At 49.0% G+C, this 19,149-nt stretch overlaps 1 protein-coding gene across 5 annotated transcripts in view; it reads left to right on the forward strand.

The window, feature by feature from the left end:
- Window positions 1-18,943, forward strand: part of ap2a1 (adaptor related protein complex 2 subunit alpha 1) — a 73,492-nt gene extending 54,549 nt beyond the window's left edge. For 4 of the 5 annotated variants that reach the window (XM_038783634.1, XM_038783637.1, XM_038783636.1 and 1 more), the window contains 7 exons: window positions 1,631-1,713; window positions 2,189-2,278; window positions 4,400-4,523; window positions 5,987-6,103; window positions 6,370-6,439; window positions 9,561-9,695; window positions 11,228-18,943. In XM_038783634.1, coding sequence (XP_038639562.1) covers window positions 1,631-1,713; window positions 2,189-2,278; window positions 4,400-4,523; window positions 5,987-6,103; window positions 6,370-6,439; window positions 9,561-9,695; window positions 11,228-11,305 — 697 coding nt within the window. In that variant the 3' untranslated portion in view covers window positions 11,306-18,943. The remainder of the gene's footprint in view (window positions 1-1,630; window positions 1,714-2,188; window positions 2,279-4,399; window positions 4,524-5,986; window positions 6,104-6,369; window positions 6,440-9,560; window positions 9,696-11,227) is intronic. The other variant, XM_038783635.1, reaches the window with a different exon arrangement.
- The last annotated feature ends 206 nt before the right edge of the window (window positions 18,944-19,149 follow it).

Below are 19,149 nucleotides of genomic sequence, written 5' to 3' on the forward strand. Positions count from 1 at the left end.
GCTATGTTGGTTGAATAGCACTCGAGTGCCCTGGCTTTGGCTAGATAGGCGACAGTGCGGCGTTAGCCATTCCGCCAAGTGGAGGTGGAGCTTTTGGCTGATGGTAGCTTGGCATTCATCTGGCAGTCTTCTCAGTGGGTTGAATGGCAAGCAACATGAGGAAGCTTCTTGCCAACCGAATGTGAGGGTGAGAATCTCATGGAGTCTGTATAGTGGCTTGTAAGTGTCGGGCACATCACCACCACCACCTGCTGGTTAGAGGAGGTAGTGCGACTCCCATCTGCCAAAGGCGATCAAGTCCAACTTTTAAGTGATGAGAATCATTTTGGTTTCGGATCCGGAATGATTTTACAATGTCAGGTTTTCAAATCCTAAAATGTCACCAGCTTTATTTTCTCCTGTTGCATAAAGTTAGTAACAGATATCCTATTGTAGAGGGAGAGTGTTGGAAGCATTGTAGTTTTGATTCACTCGAAAGGTGTTGGGGGAAATCATCAACTTGAGGGAAAAAGTGGGGCTGTATTCACCGCAGTAGAGCAGGGACCTGGTAGAAATACTCATTGTTTATATGATTTTTTGAGACGGTGAAAGGTTATTTGCACAAGCTAGTGAGTTGCTATTTGGTGCGAATGGCCCATTTCCAGGCTGTGACTTAATCGAATGAGAAATTCCTGCACCCTGTCCCTGTGCAGCCAGCAGCTCCAGCCGCCTGCATCTATGGGGCTTCATTTAGAATTGATACCAGAAGAATAAGGAGGGAAGGTGGGCTGTTTTAAATTGAAGGCTTGTTAGAATATGGAACACGAGCACTAGGCATTATTGAAGCTTTAGGGGGGAATTGAATAAATGCTGGAAGATAAATACTATGGGTCACGGAAAAAGGGGTGGGGTGACTTCACAGGAATAGCTGCCCCTATGTGCGGAACTCCCTGATTCTATGGAACCGTGGCACATTTAACTGTTGACGCGTTGGTTAAATATTTCAGGGCTGTACATTCTCGCTGAAGCCCAGAGCTGCGTAAGGCCCTTCGAGAGGTGGGCTGTGTGTATCAGGTTTTGAAAGGTCAGGGAGCAGTGGGGGGGGGGGGGTTTGGTGTTTTATGACAGGCAATTGGTCTCGACAGCACGGTGCGGTGACCCAGGCCGTTGCCTGGTGCCCTGGTTGCAGGTCAGTGTAGAAATCATGAGAAAGAAGACGGCAGCCTTTCTGGGTGTTCCTTGTCCATATTTTATTCCCCCCCCCCCCCAAAGAAAATACCTGGGTACAGATGGGATTGAACCTGCCCTGCAGCAGTGTTGTTGGTCTCCTCTGGAACTGTGTCGGTTACCCCCAGCAGTACGATAGCAGCTTCTACCCATCCCAGCTTGACATGCATCTGAAGAGAGCATTGTGAGTTGTCGGAACGGAGTGCTGTCTGATTCAGCACTGCTGGCGGGAGCAGGCTGAGAGGGTCAGTATACGTTAACACTGACGTTTATAGTGGCAGCGTTGGTAGTGGCAGCGTTGGTCTGGGCTGAGCTGTTGGTGGTTATCCCGGTTGTAGACATCGGTGTCAGCTGATCATATTTTTTTTTCTCCACGTGCTCTGTCCACCCCTCCCCCCCCCCCCCCCCCCCCCCACCCTTGTAGGTTTGTCTGCAAAAATAACGGAGTCCTGTTTGAAAACCAGCTTCTGCAGATCGGAATAAAGTCAGAATACCGACAGAATCTGGGTGAGTACTTCTCGTCCTAGCAGAGCCCTGGTTTGGGATAAGATTGCTTTTCCAGGATCCGGACCTGGCGGTCGTTGCGGATGAATGTGTGTGACCAAAACCCATTAACGCTCTTTTGATATAGCATTTTTTAAAAGGCGTTCGAGCTTGATGGGTGCTTTTCCCCGCCCCCACTCCTCCTCCTGTATTTCTCCTTCCCAAGAGTGCAGTGGCCTCGCAGCATTCTCCCAGCGTGCCGGAGACCGGATTGCGAGTTCTCAACTGGCTGTTCGCTACCACGGGCGTCGCAATCCTGCCCTCGGGCACCTGAAAACGAAATCCCTCATTTGAGAGCGAACGTTGCCTCCAATTAGAAAATGAGATTTTCTAGTAAACAATTTGTTTAAAATCTCCTGAGCTGTCTGTTGTGGCTAGTCGTACCAAAGACCTTGTCGGTGAGAGTGCTGATTTATTCACCTTGTGTCTCCGCATCCAGGTCGAATGTATTTATTCTTTGGGAACAAGACGTCCGTGCAGTTCCTGAACTTCACACTGAACCTCAGCTGCCCCGGCGAGCTGCAGAATGATATCTTTTTACATTCACTCAGCGTGGAGAGGGATTTAATGGGAGCGCGCGTTTCCATTCACTCAGCGTGGAGAGGGATTTAATGGGAGCGCGCGTTTCCATTCACTCAGCGTGGAGAGGGAATTAATGGGAGCGTGCGTTTCCGTTCAATGTGGGACGCAGTGAAGGGTACAAACTCTGCATAATGTCTGTCAGACACGTAACCAAAACTTCCTGCATCTGTCCCAAGCAGGGCCATGGATTCCGAATGTCTGGTTCTGGGGAGGGACTGGGAGACGCTGGGGTTGTTCTTCAGAGTGGAGAAGGTGAAGAGAAGATTTGTTGGGTGTTCAAAATGATGATGGGGTTTGATCGAATCAACTGGGAGAAACCGTTCCTCTGGTGGAAGGGCTAGTAAGTCAAGAGCACGGGTTTAAGATGACCGGTATAAAATCCAGAGGGAAGATTAGAATCTTTATTTTTTTTGCATGGCAAGTTATGAAGATCGGGAAAGCACTGCTCAAAGGCGATGGCAGGCAATGCAATAACGACCCAATCATCTGTTTTAGCAATTTAAATTGAGGGATAAATATTAGTCAGGTTATCTTCAAAACAACATCATGTGATCTTTTTATGGCATCTCTAACTATGCAGTGCTCCCTCAGTACTGCACTGGAGACATGCAGGTTTGGTCTCCTTATTTGAGGAAGGATGTAAAGTGTTGTAGGCGGTTCAGAGGAGGATTACTAAATTGGTACCTGGAATGGGCGGGTTGTTTTATGAGGAAAGGCTAGACAAACTGGGCTTGTTCCCACTGGAGTTTAGAAGAGTGAGGGGTGACTTGATTGACGTGTATAACATCCGAATGAGTACGGTGGCGCAGCGGTTAGCACTGCTGCCTCATGGCGCCGAGGACCCGGGTTCGATCCCAGCCCTGGGTCACTGTCCGTGTGGAGTTTGCACATTCTCCACGCGTCTGCATGGGTCTCGCCCCCACAACCCAAAAAGATATGCAGCGTAGTTGAATTGGCCACATTAAATTGCCCCTTAATTGGAAATAAGAATTGTGTACTCTAAATTTAAATTTAAAAAAGGTCCTGAATGGTCTCAACAAGGTAGATGCAGAAAGGATGTTTCCTGTTGCGGGTGCGTTCAGAACCAAGGTGCACTGTTTCAAAAATAAGGGGTCGGCCTTTCAGGACAGAGATGAGGAACTTTTGTTCTGCCTCAGAAGGCAGAGGATCACTGAATATTTTTAAGGCGGAGGTTGTTGGACAAGGGATCAAAGGGTATATGGGAATGTGGAATTCTAAACACAAAGAGATCAGCCATTATCTTATTAAATGGCGGAGCAGGCTCGAGGGGCCAAATGGCCTCCTCCTCCTATTTCATACGTTTGTATGTGCTCAGGTCTCTGGACTGGGGCTCGAACCCATGACCACTTGGCTCTGTGCTACCAATGAGACATGTCTGATAACTCTGTCTCAAAGCCATCAGGATCAATCTCTTGAGTTCGCTGATCTGAATCTGGGCTGGCAGTAAAGACGTTGCACTGGACTTTAGTGCTGCTGGGGTGAGATGGAAAGATATTTCTGGTTATGTCCTCAGTCAGTTCCTCGGAGTCGAAGATGACTCGCTTCCAAGCTAAAAATGAGTTCTCAGGTAACTGAGGAGCCCAGTGCGAGACTTGCAGCCTCTGTCCCAGGTGGGGCGGATGTTGGTTTGAGGAGTGGGTGGGAGGGATGCCCCAGTTGCCACGCGCTCCTTTCGCGGTCAGCTACTTCCCCGGATGTTATTCCTCCACTTTGGGCAGTCTTCAGTCAGGGATTCCTGGTGTCAATGGGGATGTTGCACTATTTTTTCAGGAGACTTTGAGGAGTCCTTGTGTATGTACATATTCTGCGTGTGGGCGAGTGCATTCGCACAAGAGACACCCGGGTTGGGCTGAAGCTCTCAGGTTGAATAGTCAGCTGATGTACAGAGTCAATCGGCGATCTGAAGGTGCTGGAGGGCAATTACTGACTGGAATTGTACACTGTGGGGCAGGGGGGGGCATATTGGAAAGAAGGGAGAATTGGGAGGAGACAGAGATGGTGGATGCCACGCAATAGGTAGCCAGTTACATTCTTTAACGTTTATCACAGCTGAATGTTCAAGCTAAGCCAGTGGAGCCGGTCGTCGAAGGTGGAGCACAGGTTCAGCAAGTGATTAATATCGAATGCTTGTCAGATTTCACTGAGGCTCCCCTGCTCAACATCCAATTCAGGTACTGCATTTACCTCTTATCGTCCCATCATCTGAAATCATGTGCGTGCCCACGCCTGCTTTTTCTGTTCTCCTTTTGCGTTATCCCGGCTTCTGCATTGTTTGCACGTTTAGCGTCTCTCTGCGAGCGATCCCGACAGCAGACCGCGTCTCCGTGAGCGATCCCAACAGCAGACCGCGTCTCCGTGAGCAATCCCGACAGCAGACCGCGTCTCTCCGTGAGCGATCCCGACAGCAGACAGCGTCTCTCCGTGGGTGATCCCAACAGCAGACTGCGTCTCTCCGTGAGCGATCCCGACAGCAGACTGCGTCTCTCCGTGAGCGATCCCAACAGCAGACTGCGTCTCCGTGAGCGATCCCGACAGCAGACCGCGTCTCTCTGTGAGCGATCCCGACAGCAGACCGCGTCTCCGCGAGCGATCCCAACAGCAGACCGCTGCTTTCCGCGAGCGATCCCGACAGCAGACCACTTCTCTCGGTGAGCAATCCCAACAGCAGACCGCTGCTTTCCGTGAGCAATCCCGACAGCAGACTGCGTCTCCGTGAGTGATCCCAACAGCAGACCGCGTCTCTCCGTGAGCGATCCCAACAGCAGACCGCTGCTTTCCGCGAGCGATCCCGACAGCAGACTGCGTCTCTCCGTGGGTGATCCCAACAGCAGACCGCGTCTCTCCGTGGGTGATCCCAACAGCAGACCGCTGCTCTCCGCGAGCGATCCCAACAGCAGACCGCGTCTCTCTGTGAGCGATCCCAACAGCAGACTGCGTCTCTCCGTGAGCGATCCCAACAGCAGACTGCGTCTCTCCGTGGATGATCCCAACAGCAGACCGCTGCTCTCCGCGAGCGATCCCAACAGCAGACCGCTGCTTTCCGCGAGCGATCCCGACAGCAGACTGCGTCTCCGTGAGCGATCCCGACAGCAGACCGCGTCTCTCCGTGAGCGATCCCGACAGCAGACCGCGTCTCTCCGTGAGCGATCCCAACAGCAGACCGCGTCTCTCCGTGAGTGATCCCAACAGCAGACCGCGTCTCTCCGTGAGCGATCCCAACAGCAGACTGCGTCTCTCCGTGAGCGATCCCAACAGCAGACCGCTGCTCTTTTCACTCGAATTGCAGTAATGGGAAACTGAGCAAGGTTTAAAAAAAATTTGTCTGACAACAAATACGAAAAGACTCCATACACTTTGCAGAATGGAATCTATTAACATTTCCACCTGGCTGGAGGTTTTTTGGGCGGTTAATAAACAGGTGCTGGTCACTTCCACTGCTTGTTACCTGCAAAGTGTTGGTTAATGCTTGGGCAGTTGTGACCTACTCTTTTCCCCCCCCCCAAACAACAGGTATAGATTCCTCTGCCCAAATGAAAGACGGATTCCTAACCGAATCATGAGTCGTGCTTCCCTAAATATGATCACTTTTTTAAAAAATGGATTGATATTTCTCTCTCTCTCCCTTGGTTGGTAGATATGGTGGAACCCTGCAGAATATCACCCTAAAACTACCCATAACCGTCAACAAGTTTTTCCAGCCAACAGAGATGGCATCCGAAGACTTCTTCCAGCGTTGGAAGCAACTCAGCAGGTAGGCTGAGAATCTGGGGTGGTGGGGAGCATGTTGAACGATGGTGAAACCCCCAGCGTAATGAAGGCTCCCGTCAGGCAGTGGACAGGTTGGGGAGAGAGACCATTTTGAAATGGTGCAAGATGTTTGGCATTGTAATTGTAACGGAGCTGTTCAGATGATCTGAATAAACTTTTACGGCTGCTGCCAATGTTATTTATGGCACCTTTTCATCTTGTTTCTACCCCTCTTTCCCCCCCCCCCCCCACCCCCATATCTCACACCAGTCCCCAGCAGGAAGCACAGAAAATCTTTAAAGCTAATCACCCCATGGACACAGAGGTCACCAAGGCTAAGGTAAGCTTCTCTCACACTCTCGCTGTCATTAGCTCTTCAATGATTAAAACTCCTTCTGCAGTGGCTCAGCGGCTAAGTGCACCATGTGTAATGTGAGAAAGCCACAGTCCAGGGAAGTCGTGGCTTCACTCTCTGCCCGCTGTTCACTTAACTGGTCTCAGCAACAATTGGCACTTCTCATTAGTTCCACAGTTCAAAACCCACGCACAGAATTACAGTGTAGAGACCCTGCCATCGGGCACGGCCAGTTCATGCTTCACTTGAGCCTTCTCCCATTCTTCCTTATCCCGGGGCTTACAGGGACACCTGGGGGAGTCTATGCACAAATCATTAAAGGTAGCAGGACAGGCTGAGAAAGGGGTTTGGGAGGGATATGGGATCCTGGGCTTCATATGCAGAGGCACACAGCACAAAAGCAAGGAAGTTCTGATGAACCTGTATAAAACGCTGGTTCAGCCTCTGCTTGGAATATTAGACCATAAGACATAGGAGCAGAATTAGGCTACTCGGTCCATCGTATCTGCTCCGCCATAACCCCTGATCCCCTAATTAATCAAGAACCTATCTATCTCTGTCTTGAAGACACTCAGCGTTTTGGCCTCCACACATTCACCACCCTCTGGCTGAAGAAATTCCTCCTCATCTCTGTTTTAAAGGATCGTTCCTTCAGTCTAAGGCTGTGTCCTCTGGTTCTAGTTTTTCCTACAAGTGGAAACATCCTCTCTACGTCCACTCTATCCAGGCCTCGCAGTACCCTGTAAGTTTCAACAAGATTCCCCCCCCTCATCCTTCTAAACTCCCAACGAGTGCAGACCCAGAATCCTCAACCGTTCCTTATACGACAAGTTCTTCATTTCACTGATCATTCTTGTGGACCGCCTCTGGACCCAGTCCAAGGCCGGCACATCCTTCCTTAGATACGGGGCCTAAGACTGCTCACCGTACTCTAAATGGGGGCTGACCAGAACCTTCTGCAGCCTGCATTGGGAAGACTTTTGAAAGCTTCAGAGGGTGCAGAAAAGGTTTGTAGGAGTGGATGCAGGGATTACGTTGGGTTACGTTGATGAACTGGAGACGGTGGGACTGTTCTCCTTAGCGAAGAGAATTGAGGCATCCTGACAGGGTCAGTAGAAACAAACCGTTCCCATTGGCGGTCGGGCTGGGACGCACAGATTTAAGGTGACTGATTGGCTGAAGGAGCAAAGGCGACACAGACAATCTGTTTTACGCAGTGACTGCTTAGGATCAGGAATGCAAATTCAAACAGAGCTTTCAGAAGGGAATTGGAAAAACACCTTGAAGGGGGAGAGAGAATTTTCAGGGCTATATGGAAAGGGGAGTGGGACTTGGCTGACTTACTGCTGTAGAGACCCAGCACAGACTCAATGGACTGAACAATTAGCCATTCTATAGAAAACTAGAAAACAGAAGCAGGAGAAGGCCACTCGGCCCTTCAAGCCCGCTCCACCATTCATGATGATCATAGCTGATCATCCAGCTCTGTAACCTGTTCCCGTCTCTCTTTCTCTCTCTCTCTTCCCCCTCCCCCCCAAATTACCCTTTGATCCCTTTAGCCCCAAGAGCTGTATCTAACTCCTTTGTGAAAACCTAACAATGATTCGGCCTCAGCTGCTCCCTGTGGTAACGAATTCCACAGGCCGACCACTCTCTGGGTGAAGAAATGTCTCCCTCATCTCTGTCCTAAATGGTCTACCACGTATCCTCAGACTGTGCCCCCTGGTTCTGGACTCCCCCACCATCAGGAATATTGTTCCTGCACCTACCACGTCCAGTCCTGTTTGAACTTTTGAGTTTTTATTAGATTCTCTCCCCCCACCTCAATCTTCTAAACTCCAGCCCGACGCGATCTCTTCTCGTGCATCTGTCTCGCCGTCCCAGGAGTCAGTCTGGTAAACCTCTGCTGTGCTCCCTCCACAGTAAGAACACCCTTCCTCGGATAAGGAGGCAAAAACTATGCATCCTTAATCAGTGTAACTATCTCTTCCTCAGATATATTTACCTAACTTCTCCTTTAAGGAAGCTATACTTACTCTTCACTTCAACTCCCCGTGGGAGCGGGTTCCATGTTCTCGCTACTGTATTGGCTAAAGACGTTTCTTCTGAATTCCCGACAGGCCTTCTTGGTGACTATCCGATATTGATGGCCACCAGTCTTCTCCACAAGTGCGAACATTCTGTGTGTCTTCCAGACCTTTCATATTCTTAAAAGCCTCTATTGGATCACCTCTGCGATTTATTGTTTCAAGAGAAAAAAGGGCCAGCTGTTCACCCGTTCCTCGCAGGCAAACAGATATTCCATCGTCTCAAAGAGTTTTGCAGCTTCCCTTGAATTTGCTCATGGTCTCTTCCTCCCTCTTTGTGTGACGGATTTTGAATCTATACCAGCTGTTGGATCTCGCCCTGCTGTGACTGAATCTGCGCCCACTGGTTAGAGTTTGACGGTTTAGCTCAGTGGGCTGGACGGCTGGTTTGTGATGCACGGTGAGCGATGCCAGCAGCGCAGGTTCAATTCCCGTACCAGCTGAGGTTATCCATGAGGGCCCTGCCTTCTCAACCTTGCCTGAGGTGTGGTAATCATCAGGTTAAATCACCACCAGTCAGGGCGGCATGTGGTGCAGTGGTTAGCACTGGCACTACAGCACTGAGGACCCAGGTTCGGATCCCGGCCCTGGGCCACTGTCCGTGTGGAGTTTGCACATTCTCTCCATGTCTGCGTGGATTTCGCCCCCACAACCCAAAGATGTGCAGGGTAGGTGGATTGGCCACGCTAAATTGCCCCTTAATTGGGGGGAAAAAAAGAATTGGGTACTCTAAATTTATTTTTTTTAAATGATTTTCTTTTCCGAGTTTGTGGTTCGTTTACTTTGGGGTTCTACACCTTAAAATCTGGAGGGCAGTTGCACGTCCCGGAATTTTACCTCGTGCACAGAAAATGCCAGTGAGTGGGAGTCCAGAGGGCTCTTCCAAGGGAGAAAGGTGGTGCGGTGGCACCAGAGTGTGACCAGTGGTGTAGCAGGTTTTCTCTCTTTCTCTGTGTAGAGCAGGGGCAGAGGTTCCACTCGGACACCGATCAACTCATTCATTTCCTCCTCCTCCACAGTTGATAGGATTTGGTTCAGCTCTGCTGCAGGATGTCGACCCCAATCGTGACAACTTTGTTGGCGCAGGAGTCATTCACACAAAATCCATCCAGGTCGGGTGTTTGTTGAGGCTGGAACCCAACAGTCAGGCACAGGTTGGTGGCATTTAAACTCCTGGTGTCTTGTGCCGCATAACAGTGTGGCAGGTTTCAGGCTTGGTATGTCACTTTTGAGCCATGAGTCACAAACTCCATAGTGGGTGGCTGTAACGCTGGACTTGTAGTTTGGTAGCCTGCAGGTTGAAGCTGCAGTTTGTACAGACAGGTAGGCAATCTTTGAGGGGGGGGGTGGGCATTTAGCAGGGCTGTGGTTTAGCACCTCCAGTCCAGATAGACACCCTGCTGAATCAATCCTGGATATGAATGTTGGGTACGGTGTGGTTGTGTCTGAGTACGGGTTTCAACAGGCCGGGGGGGCTGCTTTCTCCTCCTTGACTTTAATCTGGCAAGGGGACGTTGGGTGTCACCGGGTTAGGGAATGGTTAGCACTGTTGCTTCACAGCGCCAGCGACCCGGGTTCGATTCCCGGCTGGGGTCACTGCCTGTGCGGAGTCTGCACGTTCTCCCCGTGTCTGCGTGGGTTTCCTCCGGGTGCTCCGGTTTCCTCCCACAAGTCCCGAAAGATGTGCTTGGTAGGTGAATTGGACATTCTGAATTCTCCCTCTGTGTACCCGAACAGGCGCCGGAATGTGGCGACTAGGGGATTTTCGCAATAACTTCATTGCAGTGTTAATGTGAGCCTACTTGTGACAATAACGATTATTATAATTGGAGCCCCAGGCTGATGTTCTGGGGGCATGGATTCACACCCCACCACGGCAGCCGATGGAATTTATATTCCAGATTAATTAATTGAATTTAAAATTATTCTCAGTAATGGGGACCATGAAACCACCATCACTTATTGTTAAAACCCATCTGCTTCACTAATGTCCTTGAGGGAAGGAAATCTGCCGTCCTTACCCGGTCTGGCCTACACGTGACTCCAGACCCACAGTGATGTGATCTACTCTTTTAGCTGCCCTCTGAAAAGGCCGAGTGAGACACTCAGTTCAAGGGCAATTAGGGACGTTCAGTAGATACTGACCTTATCAGTGAGGCCTACATCCCAATGAAAAAGTTATAGTTTTAAAAAAATTAAAAAGCTGGTTCGTCTGGACAAAGTGGTGCCAATTGCTTTAGCAGGATTTTCTCTGCACTGGGGACACGGTAGCACAGTGGTTAGCACGGTTGCTTCACAGCTCCAGGGTCCCAGGTTTGATTCCCGGCTTGGGTAACTGTCTGTGCGGAGTCTGCACGTACTCCCCGTGTCTGCGTGAGTTTCCTCCGGGTGCTCCGGTTTCCTTCCGCAGTCTAAAGATGTGCAGGTTAGGCGGATTGGCTGTGATAAATTGCCCCTTAGTGTCCAAAAAGTTTAGATGGGGTTACTGGGTTACGGATAGGGTGGAGGTGTGGTCTTCAATAGAGTGCTCTTTTGAAGGCCTGGTGCAGACTCGATGGGTTGAATGGCCTCTTTCTGCGCTATAAATTCTATAATTCTTTGTCTTGTTCTTGTTTAACTGGCAGGTGCTAGGTGGAAACAACTGCTTTTTGAACTCATGTTTGTCTCTCTCCCTCTCCCCCTCCAGATGTATCGCCTCACACTACGCACAAGCAAGGAGACTGTGTCGAAGCGACTATGCGCATTACTGTCTCAACAGTTCTGAAGCCTCCTACATGTAATCGATCTCTTACACTATACTGGGTGTTTGTTTAAGTCTGAGCGAGAGAATGTGTGTGTGTGTCTGTGTGAAGGTCCATATATCTGCGCCACGTCCAGTGAAATCTTCAAAAAAATATCATGTGACGTCCTTTTTAAGTACAGTATATGTTTACGTGATTGTTTGTAGAGTTCTTTTGGCTATTGAGAGACTCGGACGGTTCCTTGGTACACGAGGCATCAAAGGTGGCAGCGGAAGAAGGAAAGGGCGAGCGGGGCTGGCGCTGGGTTGTGGCGAAGTCCACACTACTCTTGAAGTCACTGCTGAACATGGGCCCCTTCCCGACCACGTTGAGTGACGTTTAATGATTGTAATTCTCCCAGTAATGAGGGATGTCAGACTCGACAGTTACTTTTCAGAATATTGGCGAGCAGATGTTCTGCCCCACCCCCCCCCGGCCAAATCCATAGGCTTGGCACGGTATAGGGCTGTGCTGCACGCGCTCCAGGGAGGGCGACCTGCAAGGTGTGCTGGAATTGACTCTTGGTTAGACACCGGGGTTCCTTCCAGTAGCCCAGGCTGGGGAGAGGGTTCAATTGGCTGCTGCACCTGTTACCGGTGCTGGCGAAAGCGGGATTGGACTTGGCTGTGAAGCCCCCTACAGTTCAATAGTCTAGAGTCACTCACTGCTTAGGCTTGCGCACACGCAGAGAGGTAACTTGGGCAGGATTTTGGGGAACTACTGCCTTCAGATCTGTCCTCTAACTAAAGAATAAACTGCTTTCTGAAAGATGGTGCGTGAGCGTGGGGAAAGAATATTGAGCAGAATTTCTGGGTGACTCGCCCTTTTGGTCCCCACTGCCTTTGCAGATCTCTAAATGAGGTGATGCCCGAATACCAAAAGACTTGGAAGTCCCACTTCACTGTTAATCGATATAGTCATTCCTTATATTAAAAAAAAGTATGAAGTAATTGTAAAATGTATCTGTATATAACTCCTTATTTAGGGCTGGTTAGAAATATCTGTAAGACTGATTTACTCTCTGGTCACTAATGTTAAATTAGCTGTTTAATGACACCACTGAAAATTAAGCGGGTGGGTGAATTTAAAAAAATATATATTTAACCTTTAAGCTTAAACGTTTTGTTACAAGTGCAAAAAGACTGGAACACTTCCCTTCCGATCCACTTTAGACCACTATGTCTTCCCTCAGTTCTTTAGGAAACAAAAGTCTGCTCCCTAGTCGCCTTTCTGGCTCATCAAACTCCCTCCTTTCCCCCCTGTTAGTGGCCAGCACATGCTGCATGGTGCGTGCGGTTGAACAGAAACACTTGCTTTAGTTGTAATACCAGCGAAACGTTGACGATGGGGTAAATTGTTCCTTACTCTGAATCTGCTTTCATGCCAGCGCCACTTTCTTTGGTTCCGAATCTGGGAAGCCTCTGTCCATGAGCCAGCTCCTCGGCGTCTACACTTCTCGAGCCAGCTTCCCCACCCTGTGCAGACCCAGATCTTCATGGATTTACAAGGAACCGGATTTGGCACCATAAACAGAGAGGAAATGCAGCCCACACTGCTTTTGTGTCCCGCGTTCAAAAGTTTAAGATTTCTTATTCCCCCCCCCCCCTCTGTATCGCTCAAACGTCCTTCAATTATGAATGTGTCTTCTGTCTTTTCTGGGTTGGCTTGCTTGTTAATCCCTGCCTCCCATTTCTTTCACACTACTACTTACTCTGGGAGTTGTCCTGTAAATGGCAAGCAAACGTGTGCTGTGCGTAACCCCAGATTAGGTGTAACCTATCCTTGTTTGTGCAAGAGGGTCCCATATGCCTAATGCCTGTATATAGAATTAACCCAAGCTACTGGATAACATGGCAATGGGGCTTCTTTGCTGAGTTGTGTAAAATAGAGCTTCACCAGTTTAACCAGTGTTAATGGGGCTGGTGAATCCATGTTGGGTTTTCAATGTCAACAGTGATTTGGACCATTTAACTATGGAGTTGCTGTGGCCTCGATCAAAATACTCGAGTCAAAATGTAACCTTGGAAAAGGGGGGGGGGGGAAAAAATACAAGAAAGCAAAGAATGTGAATAAAGTTCCCGGCTTGTCTTTACTGTACAGCACGCACTGCACTACACCAGGCAGATCCGACAGTATCCGATGTGCTCTGTCCCATCATTTGATTTGCACAGCTGAAAACCGGCAAAGGACAATTAATTTCCGCCACCCTGAGCTTCTCCCCTCTGCCACTGCACATCTCTCGCAGAAACCCCATTTATGAGAGTAAGCGGGTTTTCCATTGAAGTTACAGTGGCCACTGGAAGGAGCCCGGAGGAAATTCGCCCTGTGTGACATAGTCTTGCCTCTCTTGCCCGTCCCGATCTCCTGGAGCAATTAACCCAGTTGCCTGAAAGGTGTGAAAATACTTTCCGCTGGGAGCGACTCTTCCCTCTCTCACTGTGAAAGCACTCGGGTTAACCATTCCACCAGCAAGTCCGCTATTCCTTTGCAAAACTGTTCGCAGTTCTTTAAACAATCCGAGTGTCCCTGACTTGGAGTAATCTGATCAATGGACTCCTGGTAACTTGACATGCTGCTAGAACCTTTGGAATTCTCAATCCCAGAGGACTGAATGCTCGCTCATCAAGTATATTCAAGATTGAGATCCATAGAATTTTGGGCATTAAGGGATGATGTAGAGTGGGACCTGCAGCTTCAGCCATGATTTTATTGAATGGCTCAAGGGGCATTATGACTTACTGCTGCTTCCAACTCTGGTGTTCCTAACGCAAAAGTCATACAATTGACTTAAGACACCCAAACCTTTTTAAAATGCCCACCTACGTTTAGGACACGAGATGACTGACTCTTGTTATGGGTAGATGGGCAGGGTGGGGAGTACGGTTTCCTTTATCTTGGAGGTTGTGGACTAAGCTGTTTTTGAGAATCATGTAGATCGAGGCCATGCGGTCCCTCGAGTCTGCTTTCCCCCATTGAATTAATCCTGGATGATGTATAGTCCTATTCCATGTGACTCATCGTCATTTCCCCTTAATACACGAGGGTGTGGAATTCCCCTTTTCTTTTTTTGTTTGGAAAATGCCCAAAAGCAACTTTTCCATCCCTCTCGTTCGCTCCTCTTGTCCATTTTGTATTTCAAGCTCACTTTTTTAAGTTCACCGTGCTTTTAAGCACTGAGCAGTCTATGACCAGGATATGATTCAGTCCTTTCATAGTTCTATTACAGAGTCACCGGTCTGTGTAAATTTGTCAATGATGTAGCACCCCTAGCACCATCACTGGCAGGGATGTGTAATTACAGCGTGACGTGTTTACATTGCAATTTCCATTCTAAATGTGGGGATCTAAAAGGATGGGGATGAGGATGTAAGACTTTGATTTTCTGTTCTTACCCCCCCCCCCCTGGTTTTCATACTACATCTGTCTAGGGGAAATGCTCATACAATGAATAATATACCAAAATGGTAACCTTGCAAAATGAAAAAAATTGCCTAACTGCAGTCTCCATCAATTGTTGAATCTCTCATTAGATCACCCTGTCCCACCCCACAGTTTGCTAATCTTATGCATGAGGACCAATGAGTTCTAACCAAATTATTTTGAGTTCAACGGTGGCTTTGAGTCCTGAGCTGGGGACTGTAAGGCTGTTGGTTTGAGGGGCTTTGCAGTGTGAGTTCTACAGGCATTGAAGGGCCCAGGTCCAATCACTGTTCCGTAGTGAGTGAACCACTCGTGAGGGCAGTGCCCTTGGCTTGGGGCAGAGAAATTGGTCAGCATCTCTTCTCCTGGATGCCACGCGGCGACTTCTGCTGGGAGAGCTGGCAGCACCGGACCAGGTCCCGCTTCCAGTGTGGAATAGCCTGGTGAGATTTACTGGAACCGAAATGCAGCGAGAGTCATCTTTAGTCCGGGAGGGGGTGGGGGAGAATTTTGCAAAAGAAAACCTTTTGGCTAGCCAACCATTGAAAAGCTGGTGTGCTTCCTGCAGCCATTTTGAGTGAGAATGTATTGGGTTTCTGGGCTGCTCTCGAGAGGTTCGCGGGCTTCTTGACAACCTGCACAGCATGTTGGGCTTTCTACCCAGCCTGTGCCCTTTGACCATTCCAATTGTCCACGTTTTTCAACAATTCCGACAGCCGGGAATCTAATGTCTTAGGTCACCGTGTACCTAGACTTAAAAACCTTTTGCACTGCTTGATAGCAAGGGGGGAGGTTTGCACAGCCAGCTCTGAGAACCGGGAGAAGTGAACATTGACGAGACTGGATCGGAGCTCTCTGTGTGTTCCGGGAACCAGGGAAGCCATTTTGTGTGACCGTAACCGCTCTCTTGGCCTTGTTTAAAAGCATGTTTACAGATTATGAGTGAGGTTGTTTCTTTTTCCCTAAATGCAATCTGTATTAAAGCGATTAACTTAGTGATGTGTAGCACTTTAGTCATTAGTTCAACCAAGGCAAAAGTGTATGATATTTTGTGATCTATAATGCAGTATATTGTCTGTGTGCCTCCATCCTTTGCTCTGTGTAACCAGCCCTACTGGTAATTTTGCATTTAATGCCTCAAGAGATCAGACATGGGGTGGGCGGGGTTTACATTTGATTCAGAAGCTGAGGTACTAGCTCAGGGTAACACAAAGGAATATTATGGGTCAGCAGTTCAATGGGTGTTGTGTATAATATCCAATTCACGTTCCTTATAACATTTCAATGAACCCTTTCTGACCCTCCTGAATGTGTACATGCCGTAGCTTTGTGATTAGATTTCACTCGCTGCTAGGGTGGGTTCTTTGGGAGAGTGGGTTATAGGCTTTACAAAGCTCTCTCGGCTGCCCATCACTTGAAGACCTTGATGGCGACTGCACCTCTGGGATCTTGGTGGTGACTGTGCCTTTTGTAATTTGTCTTCTCAAACCTCTGACCCGCCAGTTTTGTTAAAGCCCCATCTCCAGCACTGAGCTGCAGGGGAGGCAGGAAGGTTTCTGGGCTTCTGGCTCCAGCTTGTGCTGAGTTGTCTGATCCCAGTCCAGCCTGGCATTGCCCTCAGTGGCAAAGTTAGCAGGCATTCCTGCTGCTGATGGCCACTCTGTGCCCAGGTTCGGCTGGAGAATGCCATCTCAGCTCAGCTGCTCCTCTGTCCCAACAGGGATGCTGTCAGGCAGGACTCTGCACACGTTTTGTGTGTGTGGCCTTTTTGAAATGCTCTCCCGCGCTGTTGCAGAGGTCAACCCGCTCACCTTTCAATCTCATTCCTAAATGGTCAGATGGTCCAGCTGGCCGAGGTGACCAGCACTATCCCCAATCTGAGCCGACTGACCCTGGGAAACATTACGTCAGTCCGTACCTTCAGATCAGAGTAATACGGGACAAAATCCATCCTTTACTGAAAAGCAGATGGAAACGCTTGATTTTCACTCCCAAGTCTCCTGCTGCCATTTTGTATTTCACTTTTTATGTCACGTGTTCAGTGTGAATTTGGCTTTTCCGTCAATGTCCATATCTTTTATTTGAATCTCCGTTTGAGAGTAATAAGTTCAAATCGTACTCCAGATACTTCAGCACACAATCTAGGTTCTCTCTCCCCCCAGTACAGTGCTGGGGGAGAGCTTAAGCTACCTTCCAGGTGAGATGTTGACCCGAGACCCGGTTTACAGGTCCCTCCCGGGTATCGTTTTGAGGAAAAAGTCCCAATCAACATGCTCCGCCCCCCACCCATCCTGACCAGCACCAAAAGATGGATTCTCTGGGCGTCCAACCAGCTCCTCCTGTGCGTAAAATGGCTGCTGTGCTCCCTGAAGCAGCAACTGCGGAGATTTGTTTCCCGCAAAACAGCCCGAGAGACCCGACACAACAGGAGATTGTAAATCCATTCAACAAATTTGTGTGAATGTATTTGAGGTAAGTCGCAATCGTTTGGAAAAATGGCAAGCTTTGTTTTTTACGAGACAGCTTGGATGGATAGTACAAAATCTTCAGGCACAGGAGGAGCCCATTCGGTTAATAATGCCCACGCTGGCTTTTTGGGAGAGCTACCCAATCAGGCTCTCTTCCCCTGCTCTCTCTCTTCCCCCCCCCCCCCCCCCATTAACGCTGCAGCTGTTTTCTCTTTCAACTGTTTATTCAGCTCTCTCGTTTGGAAGTAACCCGAATCTCCTTCCACTCGCCTTTCAGGTATTCCAGGTCAGCACATTGTTGGGGGGAAGGGGGGAGAAAGTCACCCCTCTCCTCCGCTTCTTTTGCCTGTGTCATCATGTTACCCATGCTCCTGCCAGGTTCGAATCCCGACCCTGGGTCACTGTCCGTGTGCAGTTTGCACATTCTCCCCGTGTCTGGATGGGTTTCGTCCCCACAACCCAAAGATGTGCTGGGTACGTGGATTGAACATGCTGAATTGCCCCTTAATTGGAAAAAAAATAATTGGGTACTCTAAATTTATTTTAAACAGTAGCTAAGCTGAGGGATGCTGTCAGGCAGGACTCTGCACAGGTTTTGCGTGTGTGGCCTTTTTGAAATGCTCTCCCGTGCTGTTGCAGAGGTCAACCCGCTCACCTTTCAATATCATTCCTAAATGGTCAGATGGTCCCACTCTTAACCCGATTCTGAGTCGCTTCCTCGAGATGTGTTCTGTTCCGAAATCCAGCACCGACCGCAGATCCCACCGTGGAGAAACTATGGATGATGTTTCGGGTGTGGTAAATGTTAGCGTCGGATTTTGGGACAGTCAAGTCGAGGCTACCTTGAATTCAGTGCTGCACGGACTGTCCACTTCACATTTTAACCCTTCTGGTGGGGGATCATGGTCGCCCGGTGTGCGTTCCTGCTTTTAGGTCAAGGATGAATGTTTCGCTGGATTGGAATAAATCCCTGGGGGGGGTTAAGTTCATGTCTGACATTCTACACCCACTGGCCTGACAACCATGTGTTAATCTGCCCCCAACCCACTGTTGGCAGTGATGCTCCAGAGACCTGGGGAGCGCTGCCCAAGGGCCCTGTTCACATACCTAACAACGAGGGGGACTGGCGGAGGTGGAGAGGTCTCATTGGGTGCCAGGACCCTGAGATGACGCATGGTGCAGGAGCCTGGGATACCTTCGGAGTAGAGGTTCCTCAATACTGCTGGACGGACAACATAACCAAGCAAAGTGAACGGGGGGAGGGAAGAGGGAGAAGACGAAAAGCATTTAAAATAAATCAGAAATGGTCATTTTTCACAACATGCCGTTTGCTAATTTATTTAGAAGGGCAAGCCATCATTTTCCCAGTTGGGTACAATGAGAAACAAGGGGCTGCTGTGAGAAGATAGTGGAGGAGGGTGAACTGACAAATTATGCAAATTGTGCCAAGTCAGCAGGCAAAAAAGGGAGCGGGGGTTAAAATTGAAATAATCTGCGTCTGATCTAGTGAACATCTGAGTACCAGTATGGCTGAATCCAAAGTAGGATTATGATGTTACTATGCAATCACTGTTTCATTAGAGGAGTGGCTTAGAATATCGCGTGTGTTGTGTGCGTCTGTGTGTACACCTGAGATGTGAATCTCCCATCAGTGTTAAACGACAGAAAATGTTTAACAGAAGCAAATGTACAATGAAGGACACTATTTAGATAAACTCTGACCATAATGATTAATTCCCTGTCTCCGAGCTGATTTATTTTCCTGCGTTTTTTAATAACTTGCACATGGGAGGAATGGATGCAAGATTGATCGAGATGGGGCAAGAGTGGGGCGTGCGGTGGGGGGGGGGGTAAGATCTGGATTGTGATCCTCCTACAGTTGAATAGCCTGTCAGCCTTGCACTGTGGAAGGACTGCCCTTGTCAGTGGAACCCGTGCTC

The sequence above is a fragment of the Scyliorhinus canicula genome, chromosome 23, assembly GCF_902713615.1.
Source record: "Scyliorhinus canicula chromosome 23, sScyCan1.1, whole genome shotgun sequence".
Lineage (NCBI taxonomy): Eukaryota > Metazoa > Chordata > Chondrichthyes > Carcharhiniformes > Scyliorhinidae > Scyliorhinus > Scyliorhinus canicula.